The 13532-nt window shown below is 41.4% G+C and overlaps 1 protein-coding gene across 4 annotated transcripts in view; it reads right to left on the bottom strand.

Moving 5' to 3' along the window:
• LOC123362969 (zona pellucida-binding protein 1-like) overlaps window positions 1-13532 on the bottom strand; it is a 60443-nt gene that overhangs the window by 22254 nt on the left and 24657 nt on the right. For 3 of the 4 annotated variants that reach the window (XM_045003575.1, XM_045003574.1, XM_045003573.1), the window contains 3 exons: window positions 8742-8903; window positions 8011-8083; window positions 930-2093 (listed from right to left, as the gene is read on the bottom strand). In XM_045003575.1, the coding sequence (XP_044859510.1) occupies window positions 1682-2093; window positions 8011-8083; window positions 8742-8903 (647 nt within the window). In that variant the 3' untranslated portion in view covers window positions 930-1681. Of the gene's footprint in view, window positions 1-929; window positions 2094-8010; window positions 8084-8741; window positions 8904-13532 lie in introns of those variants that run through there. The other variant, XM_045003576.1, reaches the window with a different exon arrangement.

The following is a 13532-nucleotide window of genomic DNA, read 5'->3' as shown; positions in this document are numbered from 1 at the left end:
TCATGCTTCTTCCATCTCTCCAAGGGTAGGTCTGGCTATGAGTCATTGCAGAGCCCAGTGTGTGACTCACCCCTGATTTTAAAACTGTTTGGAAAAAGGGGTTCCAATATTTGTCTGCTCCTTATGCTTGGCTAACACATTGAAGTCTACTGCTGCTATTATAATGCATGGAGGCAGTTTACTTTCCGTGATCACTGTTTTGAAATTATGGGCATCCAAATACACCTCTACCCCGATAGAACACGACCCGATATAACACAAATTCAGATATAACACGGCAAAGCAGCAGGGAGCCCCGGGCCCTTTAAAGTGCCACCTGAGCCCCGCTGCTTTACCGCATTATATCCGAATTCATGTGGAGCCCTGGGCCCTTTAAATCCCCACCCGAGCCCCGCTGCCAGAGCTCCGGTGGTGATTTAAAGGGCCCGGGGCTCCCCACAGCGGCTGGAGCACCGGGCCCTTTATATCACTGCCAGGGAAGCCGGTCCAGTCCGGCACGGCGTACCAGACCAAACCCGATATAATGTGGACTCACCTATAAGGCACTGAGATTTTTTGGCTCCTGAGGACCACGTTATATTGGGGTAGAGGTGTACATTTGAAACTGGACATTCATATGCAAATTAGGGAACCAATTTAGAAGTTGAATGAGCATATTTTTTTATATTTAACTGCATACCTGATGTGTTAGTTATATGTCATTAGTTTGACTGTTGATGAAATGGTAAGTAAATAAAAGGTTCTTAATTTTATTTTATTTTTTGGCATAGAGAGCATGTTTAAGGGGAAATTCTAGGTTTCCATGGATTAAAAACTGATTTTAGCTGCACAACAGTTATGCAGTGTTTTGAATATTTAGCTCATTGTGAAAAGGTTCAAATGATATTAAATGAATACTAAGAACTATCTGATAGGATGTCTGTCCCAATTTGTTTTCAAATTCTTGTTTATTTATTATATAAATTAACAGACCAAAACATTTCCCACCTTCATAATACTGAAACCGTCCAGTGGATTTGCTACTGGCTAAAGTCCCAATACCATTTTTGTTCACATGAACTTCAGTTTTGAACAGGCATAACATATGAGTTTAAAATTTTTCTAAATTTATTCTGAACATAATACACACTGCAAAGCATGTAGCACATTAAAATTACTGTACACATAGTTTGCATTGGGGTTATGAAAAATGTAACATGACAGTATTGTATCATAATATCAAATTATATCAGTTAATGTTTAACTTCTATTTTGGTTCTGTAGAGTTCTTAGAAAATAAGAAATTTTAATTAGTTTGGAGCCATTATCAAACGGTTGAATAGCTTGCATATGAAAAAATAAAATATATGTTAACACACATCTGTAGAAAGTATTTAATGCGTCTGCAGAGGACAAAAGGTTCAGTATGCTTCTGCAGAATGGAGCTCCGAAAACTAAGTGCTACACATTTTTAAGGAGAATTGTCTGCTTGAAGGAGAATGCTGATCTTTTAAACAGTTTTTGCTTTTCCAGCTGCCAGAATACACCACTATAAAGTATACACCCTTATTGTAGATAAAAAATAACTCTTAAGATAATATCCTTGTGGACATGAATATTTTTTGAAGGATCCTTAACCCCACATTTTACAACAGATGATCAGTACTTTGCTTTACAATTCACCCTACATCACACAGAGAAGTTAAGACAATTTGTGGTTTGTGTTAAACTTTTGCGGATTAGAAACTAGTCCTTTTGAAACACAGTGGATTTCTTCTTCCAAAGTACCCTGTGATCTGCCTTCCTCAAAGCTTGTTTCTACTTCACTTGGCCATGTACGGTCAGGAGATGGATTTGAGCCGACAGGTGTTGATGTCTCTGTTATGCCATCATTGCTTAATAATCCTATGGACTCTTCCTCTATAAACCCAACTTTATATTTTGGCAGATTCTTTCTCTCATATCTGTCTGGGTTTCTTAGTTTACTTCTTTGCTCTTCAATCTCTGCATCACTTGCAATATTGGCAAATGTTTTCAGTCTGGTTTTAAGTTCAGATTCGGCTTCCTCTATGTATCTGGCTGCTAATGTTCTTCTACAACATTTATGTATTATTCTGGGGATTTAAAAAAATGTTGAGTCAGGCAGTAATGTCCACGGTGTGAATAGCAGAACAGATTTCTGCTGCACAAGTTCCCTCTTTATTCATAATGACTGGGTAATCTCTCACCTGTGGAATTTGGAGGTGGTCCCAGTGTTGTTGCCAGAGGGCAGAGGACTAAGCCCTGCCCTTCAGCTCAGACCACCAGAATTTCTGCCTCTGGCAGCGGAACAGATTCATGGTTGGTTCAATTTCTCCTGACCATTTTGTCTAATTTTTATTCATTTGTGTAGAAGAGAGACTTCATTTCAACTCTTCTAAGGTGAGCAATCACTGGAGTATTAAGGCTCTAATCCTCTGGTACAGCGCCTGTCTAGGGGCTGGTCTACACTAAGGGGGAAAATCGATATAAGATACGCAACTTCAGCTACGTGAATAACGTAGCTGAAGTCGAAGTATCTTATATCGATCACTTACCCGTCCTCACGGCGCGGGATCGATGTCCGGGGCTCCCCATGTCGACTCCACCACCGCTGTTCGCGGTGGTCGAGTTCCGGAGTCGACAGGAGCGCGTTCGGGGATCGATATATCGCGTCTAGATGAGACGCGATATATCGATCCCTGAAAAATCGATCGCTACCCGCCGATACGGCGGGTAGTGAAGATGTAGCCTAGTAGGCTTCCTCCACTATGTTGCTGTAAACTGCCAACCCTCGCTCTGATAGGGCAGAAGTCTTGGAGTCAGATCACTATGCTAGGACCCTGCCAAATCCCCTACTCCAAAGCTGCAACTCCACCATAGGAAGAATTAACCATGGGCATGAAGATTCCCAGGGAAGGGAGATCTCACAGCCTGCTTGGAGCTTAAGTCCAGCAAACTCCAGAGACTCCAAAAAGACCAAAGTAGACATCCCCTTTGGGAGGCAGCAGTTTGTAATGTTAATGAACAAGTAGGGTAAAAATCAGGGTTAAACCCTTTCTTGGTGTTTGCTGGGGCTTTTCTCCTTCCAGAAGCTGTCACAGTGCACCATGCAGCATGTCTGGGTATGCGAGAAGCCTATTCCTCAAGTGCAGCCCTGTCTCAGGCTGCAGCCTACTGGGAATTGTGCCTGGCTGGCTCTCAGCTCAGGGACCCTTGCTCTACCAGAGGAGGGTGCTAAGAGTCAGGCAGCAGTGGAATGATCATCAGCCAGCCCTCGCTTTGCCAGGGAAAGGGGCTCAGAGGCTAAACAGTGGGAAGGAGTCAGTCTCTATGGCTGGCACCCAATGAAAGGATAAGAAGCACTAGCGGCAGCCTGTGCCCAGAAGCTGAGGCACATGAGGACTTTATTCCCATGCAGCTGCACCATCATGGGATTACAGGGGCATAAGTGAGAAATCCCTTCCCATGGTCAAGAGCTCCTGATTTACTGAGTATAAAGCCCTGAGAGGTACTAGGTCCCTCTTACAGAACTTACTAGGGTCCTAGGCAGCCTGCAGGAGCTTCATGTCAGGCTACCAGGCCACCTAGGGGACTATTCTCCTTGGTTGGGGCATCCCAAGCCCAGGATGAATAGCGTGCAACTGCCCTCCAGTCAAGGGAAGCACTGCATACACATACCCTCACAAAAAGAAAAATCTCACATGGTTCTCCCAGGATAGGAAGCCAGTGACTCACAACGAGCTCATTATTAATAATAAATACCTTCCTTTCAAGCAATAATGAGAGACAGGGTTTCCTGTACTCTCCATTGTAAAGACATCATACAATTAGAATGTGGACATCTAGTTAAAACTAAATGTTAAACTAAAATGTTGCATAAACACGCCAGGACACTTCATAAGTTTTGGGAACCTAAGGTTGGGTAAAGCAATAGCCACACCACTGACCTAGTCAGACCTTGTTCCAAAAGATGCTTTACACCATAAGAGTGAGGACACTCTACTGAGAAATGTAAAATCCTTGGCTATAACCATTCAGACAAAATATTCTTAATTAAGAGCTGAGAACATAAGAAAGGCCGTACCGGGTCAGACCAAAGGTCCATCTAGCCCAGTATCTGTCTACCGACAGTGGCCAATGCCAGGTGCCCCTGAGGGAGTGAACCTAACAGGCAATGATCAAGTGATCTCTCTCCTGCCATCCATCTCCATCCTCTGACGAACAGAGGCTAGGGACACCATTCTTACCCATCCTGGCTAATAGCCATTTATGGACTTAGCCACCATGAATACCTACTTGGTGGCAAGCAACTGGATTGTTGTCTAGGGCTATGGTCTGTGCTTGGAGTGCAAGATATCTTGAGTTCATATTGTCAAATCCTTACAGTGGTGTGTAAAATATTCTTTCTTGTTAACCTTTCCTGGCTCTAAGTGATTTGTGATAAGAGCAATAGCTCCTAACTTAAAAAAAGTAGTGCTTAAACACTTGAGTAGTAAACAATCATATCCAGATTCCCCAAACAAGGACCCTGTGTATCCAAAGTCACAGGTTTGAGAATGTTTGGGGAAACATTAGTGAAATTAGTAGCTGAGAATGCAGAGAAGCCTGAGTCCTCACTAACAAAGCCAGCAGAGCAATCCTCTGTTGGTCACTACCAGTACCACTGGTGCTAAAAGAAGGACTGTTCTCTATGAGAGGGAAAAATCTGAAGCAGGGAAACTTCTCTTTCCAAACCAGTAAAATCCTCAGCATGACAAACAAAAAATTAACATTTTAGTTTGAGAGTTTACAATGCCTATACAAGACTCTTTTTTTGATCTACTCTCTGCACCTCCACTCCTAAGGAATGGCTGGTAATAGTAACAGTAATTGTCAAGTGTTGAGCTCTACCCAGTCAGGGGCCTGGCCAGAGAAACAGAGCTACTCCTAACTTGCCAGCTGCTAGAAACTACTCAAACCCACCAGTTTAAAATCAAGACTAGCTTGAGCCTAACAGAAAATTATTCACCCAGAGGTCAAAATAGGCCTAGGGTCTGACCACAATTTTACCACCATGGTAAAGATTTACGAAGATCCAAATTTTCATTGCACTAGTCATTTCTTGGTAGTGGTCATCTACAGGCAATTGTCTCCAGCAACTAGGTTTGCTGGTGCTACACACGGCTTTAACCCCTGGCTGGGATTTCATAAAATCTGTCATGCAGAACAGCTACAATGCAAAATTAGGCATTTCCAAATCATGTCTGAATTTCCATTTATGGACAGATACACTAATTCAATCCAATATTCATTCTAGATTCTTGCATACAAACTATGGAAGATGCCTTGCAGGGTGGGGAGACAATCTGGAAGACCAGACAATTTGGGTTATGGGTCCTCACAGAAAAGCAGGCTCCAGCTCACACCTTGTGTTGTACAATTTTCCAAAATCTCAGCACATGCATCCTTTTAGTTCAACAGATGATGTGTGAGAACAAAACATAGGAATAACCATATGGGATCAGACTTGTGGCCCATTAAATCAGTACCTTATCTCTAACAGTTGCAAGTACCAGCTGCCTCAGAGAAAGGTGCAAGCAATGTATTATCTGGCAGTTATGTAATAACAGTAATAATGATGATACTGATTATCATCACCACACCATTCTGGAGCTCTTAGTTGCTTGAGAGTTTCTTGGGTGGTTGGCAGAGTCCTACAGCTAAGCACTAAAAAAAAGTAGGAACCAGTCCTCACTGTGTTCTTTAAATTGGCACAATGGAGTCCCTATGTAAAGATCAGCAGGTGTCAAAATTAATCAAAAGGCCAGATTAGACACATTTGGGATCATAATTCCTCTCTATACAAGAACCACACTGCTGCTGTTGTGAGGAAAGGGTAATGCTCATAGCTCCAGAAATCTTTCTGCCTATGTCTATTTCCATAACGCCTGGAAGATACTTCTCCCATCATTTTGTTCCAATCTTTAAAACTGCTTTAGAATGTGGGGCATAAATGGGTATTGCTACAGCTTTACAGATACACATCAAGCATTGTATATATGCCAGGTGTATCCTGTGCATCTCATTCTATCCAAAATACCAAGGCCTTCGGACCTCAAAGTTGCTGCAAGCAACATGTTAAAATCTTGTACCAACTGGCATCTGGGAGACCATTCATGAAAGGAATCAAGGCTACTTCTGTAAGGTCCCTAATGCATTGTGGGAACAGTGTCTGAGCCACATCTGAGGAACATTTTCCTATTAGGGTGTCATTCCTCTGAGAAAAGAACAGGAGTACTTGTGGCACCTGAGAGACTAACAAATTTATTTGAGCATAAGCTTTCATGGGCTACAGCCCATTTCAACATATGCATGCAGTAGAAAATACAGTAGGAAGATATATATATACACACAGCAGCATACTCTGTGATATGTAGAGTGTAATGGATTTTTTACCATCAGTCCTTTTGCTATGCTACTCTGATTCCTCTTAGAGGCATCCTTTGGTAAAGAGATGCCAGGGGGCTGTATCTCAAATAATTCCTTACATTACAAAGCTTTTGCTTTATATGGGGGAAACTCTATTTCTACCTATTACCCTACTCTAATAATTATGTTAAAATTCTGCTTTAGCACCCCCCCCCTCCACTTTTGTGAATGTCTGCTCACTGCTTTCCCATTAGTAGTGAAGGAGGAGAGAAACTACAGCGGAATGAGAAATTCACCTAATAATTTTCTTCCTTCTAGCAGCTTCTCTCCTCATTCAATCTAACCTGGTAGTCTGCTAAATAACTGGAATACAGTTTGTAACAAATTGAACTTTTTACTCCTCTTTGAAGCCCTACCTATATAATTGCCTAAAGGGTTAGTTAATGTAATTTCTAGTTATTGTCTTAATGCTAATAACTGGCTGCTGAAGGGTTTCTACAACCGTGGACGAACTCTTCTGGGGGCCTGCGTGGAAGGGTGGGACTTAATCCTTGTGCCTCCAGCAACAGCAACTTTGGCCAGCCTCTGAATTGCACAGTGAGGTGCATTACTCTTTTGTGGTGAATGAAGAGAGCAACTGAAAATTATCAGGTAAGAAATTCTTCGCTGTGAGTGAAGCAAGTTACCCCCTGCATCATGGCAGCAGAGAACTACTTAATATAATGAAATAAATGTTAGAAAACAAATTAATGTCAAACTAGGGACACCCAGGGCACCCTGAGGGCTAAATGCAGCCTCCCTCATCCTGAGCAAGATTGTTGGTGACCTTGAATCAGTATGGGCCTGATCTAACTCCTGTAGAAGCCAATAACCAGCATCGAGCTTAATCCATCAAAGAAAATACTGGTACAAACTAAATATGGGCCTCTGCCTTTATTTTTATACAAAATGTATATAAATGTGTATCCTGATACAATGGGGACCTCCGTCTCTTGGCAAGCTGTGCGTGTGGGCCCCACTTTCATAGTTTGGTTACCCTGACACAAACTCTCCACAGTTTCCATGGCATTTTTCCATTCACTGCACCAAAGGATGGAGGTTGTACTCTGCAACCCACAGATATCCAAGGTCCACCAAATGCAAGGACATTTGCAAAGGTTTCTGGCCTGTGCACAGCTTCCCAACTATTGGCTTATTATAGCCCGAAGATATGCGTCCAGCAACATTTGTGGTTGCCAGCTGCTCCAGAAGGCCCTTTAAGGAGTTTAGGGAGGGAAGGGTTCGCTAGTACAGAGGAGAAAGTAGGATAACTTAGTGCTGACTGTCTGCAGCAGCTTAGATCAGCACAGGCAGAGAGTGAGTGGGTGAGAATCAAGTGGAGATCTACCGTCTCCTATGCATCTAGCACCCAATGCTTAGAGACAAGAGAAGAGGGGGAGAGTGTCCTATGGAAACAGCACTTCCCTCATTTGTACTCCAAGATCAGATCCAATGTCACAGGCTCCCTTCACTTTCTGTAAGTGAAGGGATGTACAGGGGTCCTACCTGACAAATAGTATTAAAGCATAATAGAAATAGATACAATGCTATAAAGGTTCTTACGCCCAAGCTGTCACTAGGATAAGGCTTGTTCCTAAGGAGGAAATTAAGAAAACAATCCAGATTTGCAGAGTTCCTGAAAAAGATGAACAAAAACAAAACAAAACCAATAGAAAAGAGCACTTCACATATTTATTTTGTCTCCCCTTGTCTAACTGTAGCATATGGACAGTCTGAATGGGGAGCCTGAACGATAAAACTGAAACTCAATATTTGTGTGGGAGCCCAAAAGAAATCATCATAAAGGTTAATTTGGAAGCATTTCAACAACTAGCCATAGGGGTTCATTCTTATGCTGTATTTTCTTTCTGTCAATGACAGCACATTGACCAGGTAATCAAGAAACAAGGGGCTTGATTCTCGGTGACTCTCCCATCTTGCATTGTCCTGCACACTAGTGCAAAGTGAGTGCAAATCATTACCATTCTGATTCAGTAAAATTTTACACCCTCTCTGCACTCACTTGACCTGGTGTAAATGACCAGACAAGGCACAGAGCAAGAGAGGATTTGGGTCCAAGGACTGGGAAATGGACTTGGGTCTTCTGTATGGATCTGCAGAGCATGATACTAGATGAGGCCATTGAATAAGTCTGGTAGGGGAGATTTCTAAGAAGTTTGTTAGCTTGTGATAGAAAACACATACATTTGCGATAAGAATAATTAAAAACCAGCAATTCCACACCACTTCTATCATTGTCAATTCAGTGTACTTCTTTACTGACAATAACTTACCGTGACACTCCCTTTCAGTTTTGGCTCCTCTTCTATCACTAGTTTGTGCTTTTGGACAGTTTTTGCATGCAGTCTGCCCGTACTTTTTATTATAGGACCCCGATGCACAGAGAATACATGTGGTATCATATCTTGCACTGAATCGACCAGGTGGGCAGGTTACTAGTTAAAAAAAAATGTACAATAGAGTAAAAATGGATTTTAATAAACATACGTTAGATTGCTTTATTTGAATGATTTTAATTATTGGCCTGTATAAGAGGAAATAATGTTTGTGCTTTGCTGACCAAAGGCCTGATGAACATGGGGTTTTAAGGCGAAGTTGGTTATCAGTGATCTGAAAATAAAAAGTCATCTAGAGCTCAAATTTAGTTTAGATAGAAGGAAAAAAAGAAAGAAATTACTGAGATTGAAGCTAAGTGTGGAAGGTTTCCACCTTAAAGGAGACCTGCAAAGAGGGGGGAAAAAACAGGTTTGGTCCTTTTTTCCCTTGGTTTGATGTCTAAACAAGACCTAAACAGATTTTTTGTTGTTTAATAACTGGAAAAGCGAGGAGGGAAAGAGAGGAGATTGGGAATGGCTCTCAGTCAGTAGTTGAAGACATGGGGCTGAGAAATTTTAGCAGCCTTTCTTTCAACTTTTTTTAGGTATTTGAGTTAGGTTTAATAGGATTTTCAAAAAACAAACCCCACTGGCTTTTAAATCAGTTCCCCTTCCAATTAATCAGATTACAATGTCATAATAATACTAGCTCACTGGTTATTAATAGTGTGTTCTTGAGAAAACAGGGTAGGCAAGACAGTTTCCTCTGGGTTTTTTGTTTTTTTTTTAAAGCAAAACTCAATTCTAGCCTTCTTTATACACTATAAAAATAGGAAAAACTAAAAAACATACTCACCACCTTTACATGTCACCTTTAAAGAATGATCACTGCCAAATGTATGTTTTGACAAATTTAACCTAAGGTGCCTCCCTCCTAGTTGCTGAAACCCAGTGACAAGCCCCAAAGGCCCAAATTCTCTCAGATCCCTCCAGTGCTGAGGAAATTAGTGAGAATGATGTGAAATACTTGACGAGAGTGCTGGGTAGATGCTGGGGGAAAGTATTTGTGAACACTTTTGCAAAATCTGAATCACACATCTATTTTCCCATGTTCACATCCTTTCCTGTCTGATTTTTATGAGCAAAGTTTTGTTCATACAAGCGTTCATGGAAAACATATTTCAGACCTGTACCTGAGACTTACTTAAGTAAAATACTAAAGCTATTGTGTGATGGAATGAAATTGTTAAGGATTAGATTATCCACTCAGGAAATATAAAAAATACCATGTGATTTAGGGACCAGTTGCAACACTGGAATAGCAAAGTTTAGATATCTAAGAATAGAATGCCATGAACAATTTGTGAGCAATCCATAGATTGAAATTTTGTTACCTAAACTATTGAACAATTGTAAATAACATATTGTAAAAATCTTGATTTGTTCAGTGGATACACAAACAAAAAAGGACTAAATTAATCAAGAACTGCAACCCGTTTGGCCACTTGCAATGTGGCTGACCCACATCACAAAGAATTTATAAGAACACTTTTCTAGTACTGAATATTTTTCAAAAAGACGTGGAAGCTTAGGCTCTCTTTGTGTGGAAGAACATATATTTTATCCTGTCTGTTTGTCTGTTCAGCTCCTCTATGGAAGTTGCAGCATGGAGTATGCTACCTCAAGAATTCCAGAAAAGTGTGGTGTCACAGACTTAATGTTTTTTATTAGTTCCGTCTCTTCTTTTTCCAGAGAGGTCTCCATTGGATTCATGTCTCCACTCCCCCTTAAGTGTTCCAATATTTTTAACATAGTTGAAAATGTTACACTACCTACATATGCATCTTCCAACCATAAAAGTTCTTTAGTTTTCCTGTCCAGATGAGGCTGTTAACACTCCACACTGCAGTCCACATTAACGTCTTGTTAGCCTTCTCTGCTTCCCAAATGGAGAATTGTGTTCCACTTTACACAGTCCCCTCCTTTCTGTCTCGCGACCATTTAGGGCTTGTCTTCTCTGCAGTGTTACCTTGGGCTTTTAACCTGCGTGTTACCCCTTATCTGGCTCCCATCCACACAGAACAAACCTCCTCACTCACTTTACATCTGGGCCAGCTAGCCCAGTCTGAGTGCTGCTTACACTTGAGCTGGAAATCTGCCCACTTTGCAGTGTAGACCCAGGATAAACAGCAGTGCGTGGTGATAGTCCTTCAGTGCCTTTGCACAATTCCCTGTGTCCCCAGAAGGACAGACAAGTTCTCCCACAATTTTCTGGGAAAGAACCAAAGCTGCCCACCTTACTGCAGTGCTAAGAACCATGGAATATGCCCCCCAGAAATCCTAGCACCTCACAAAATGAGTACAGCACCAGTCAAGTGGATGCACTAGAATATAGCTTTGCAGCGTGGCTGCCCCACACCCAAGCTAGGGCAAACTGAGTGCTCACGCATGAGTACCAATAACTGAGTTAACTTGAAAGTGAAGACATACACTTAAAGCAGTGGTTCTCAAATTTTCTGTATTGGTGACCTCTTTTGAACACCAAGCCTCTGATGTGACCCCCCCCCCTTAGAAATTAAAAACACATTTTTTATATTTAACACTGTTAAATACTAATTTTAAACTCTGTTGCTTAAAATGAATTTACCTTTTCTCACTGCTTTTAAATTAAGACTTAAAACACATTTTTATCGAATTAAATATAAGTGGGAAAGTTATTTTTAAGTAGAATTTTATTTTAATACTTGACAGCAATTAATGACCTGAAGCAGCCAAAAATCAGTGTGATGGATGATGCTATTTATTTGACACAAGAAGTTTTATTCTTGGTGGTGTCTTAGAAAGGGCACATCTGATGTCGTCCTTCACATCAAGCCGGTTTCGAGATTTCGTCTTTATTGTGAGAAGGCTGGAGAATCCACTCTCGCATTCGTAGGTAGTGGGAAATGGCAGAAGGACTCTCAGCGCCATTTCAGACACCAGTGGGTATTCACTTGCAACTGAGCACCAGAACTGGTTTGGAGGCAGCTGTGTGAATTCTTCTTTCACTTCATCATCATTGATCATGTCGACAAACTGTTCCTGTGTGTGAATATCGTCAGTAGGTAACTGCTCAGCTGTCACACTGAAAGGGTTCTTCACCAGGGAATGAAGTGTTTCTGGTAGTGCTGGGAAGTAATGTGAGAACTCTTCATGAAGGGCTCTCAAATGTTCACTGAGCGTTGATTTGAGAGCACTATTAATGTTAACTTCCTCCTCCTCGCTGAACGAGGAAAGTGTCGGAAACATGCCATATCTGTCTGTGTCCAGCTTCCTGCACCACAGATCCAACTTCATCTGGAAGGCTTTTATTTTATTAATCAGGTCTATTAATGTTGAACATTTTCCCTGAAGTGACAGATTGAGATCATTAAGGCTACCAAAGATATCAACTAGGTATGCCAAGTAGAGAAGCCATTTCTTGTCACTGAACATTTTGTTCAACTCTTGTTTCTCTTTTCGCAAGAAAAACTCTGCCATCTCTTCATGAAGTATAAAAATGCGCTTTAATGCACGTCCTCTAGAAAGCCATCAGACTTGAGTGTGGAAAAGCAGAACTTCATATTCACCACCTTTTCATTGCAGAGCTCTCAAAAGAGACAACTATTCAGAGCATGAGCTTTAATGTAGTTCGCTGCTCGTATAACAACATCCACCACAGCATTAAGGCATATTGGCAATATCTTTGCAGCTAGGACTTGACGATGGATTCCACAATGAGTGACAATCACATTAGGTGAGACACACTTTACCTTCTGCTGAAAGTCAGACCATGCACCCATCATTGCTGGAGCACCATCGGTACAGATACCACAAAGATTTTTCCATTCAGTGCCATTGCTTTCGAAAAAGGCATTCACCTTACTGAAAATGTCCTGTGCAGTTGTGGTTGTTTCAAGTTGTTCACAGAATAAGAACTCATCCTTAACAGCCCTGGCATTAACATACCATATGAATGCTATCAGCTGTGCGTAGCGAGTAACATCAGTAGTTTCATCAAGTTGCAGGCTGAACATACTGAAAGCAAAATGTTTAATTTCATGCACAACTTGTTTTTTATATCTTCAGACATCTCACATATTCTGCATTTCACAGTATCATTAAACATGGAAAGCATATTCAGTTTTTTGGCAGTATCATTGCCAACCATAAGTGCAACAATATCTTTGCAGGCTGGCAGAATAAGCTCCTCACCTACAGTATGTGGCGTTTTGGTATGGGCAATTCATAGTGACACAACATAAGAGGCCTCCACAGCTGAGGACGTTTGCTGTTGGAAATTTCCATCAGCATCAAGCCTGGCCTTCTTTGTTGTGTCTTCTCTGCATTTGAAAAAATCCATGCTTCGATTTTTCTGCTCAGGATGTTTAGTTTCAAGATGTTGCTGCAGTTTGCATGGACAATGCGCCAGATTGATTCAGCAGATAAAACTTCACAGCAAATGACACGTTGTAGTTTTTCAATACCAGAGGTGAGGATACTGGTAAAACCAAATTTAATGTAAGACTCGAGATACTTTTGGGTTTTAGCAGTAAAAGAGGCCATTATTTTCAGGAGCAAGTTTGCACTTGTGTGTCTGACTGTTAATTAATAAAGTATTTGTTCAGCTGCGAATCAAGCCCTCTAATGTTGTCTCAGTACCAGGGCCAGCCAGAGGAAAAATGGCACCCTCGGCAAACTTCCATTTGGCGCCCTTTCTTTGGAGGTGGA

The sequence above is a fragment of the Mauremys mutica genome, chromosome 2 (genome assembly GCF_020497125.1).
Source record: "Mauremys mutica isolate MM-2020 ecotype Southern chromosome 2, ASM2049712v1, whole genome shotgun sequence".
Taxonomy (NCBI): Eukaryota; Metazoa; Chordata; order Testudines; family Geoemydidae; genus Mauremys; species Mauremys mutica.
The sequence above is the reverse complement of the archived record's forward strand: the minus strand, read 5'-3'. Positions and strand labels throughout refer to the sequence as shown.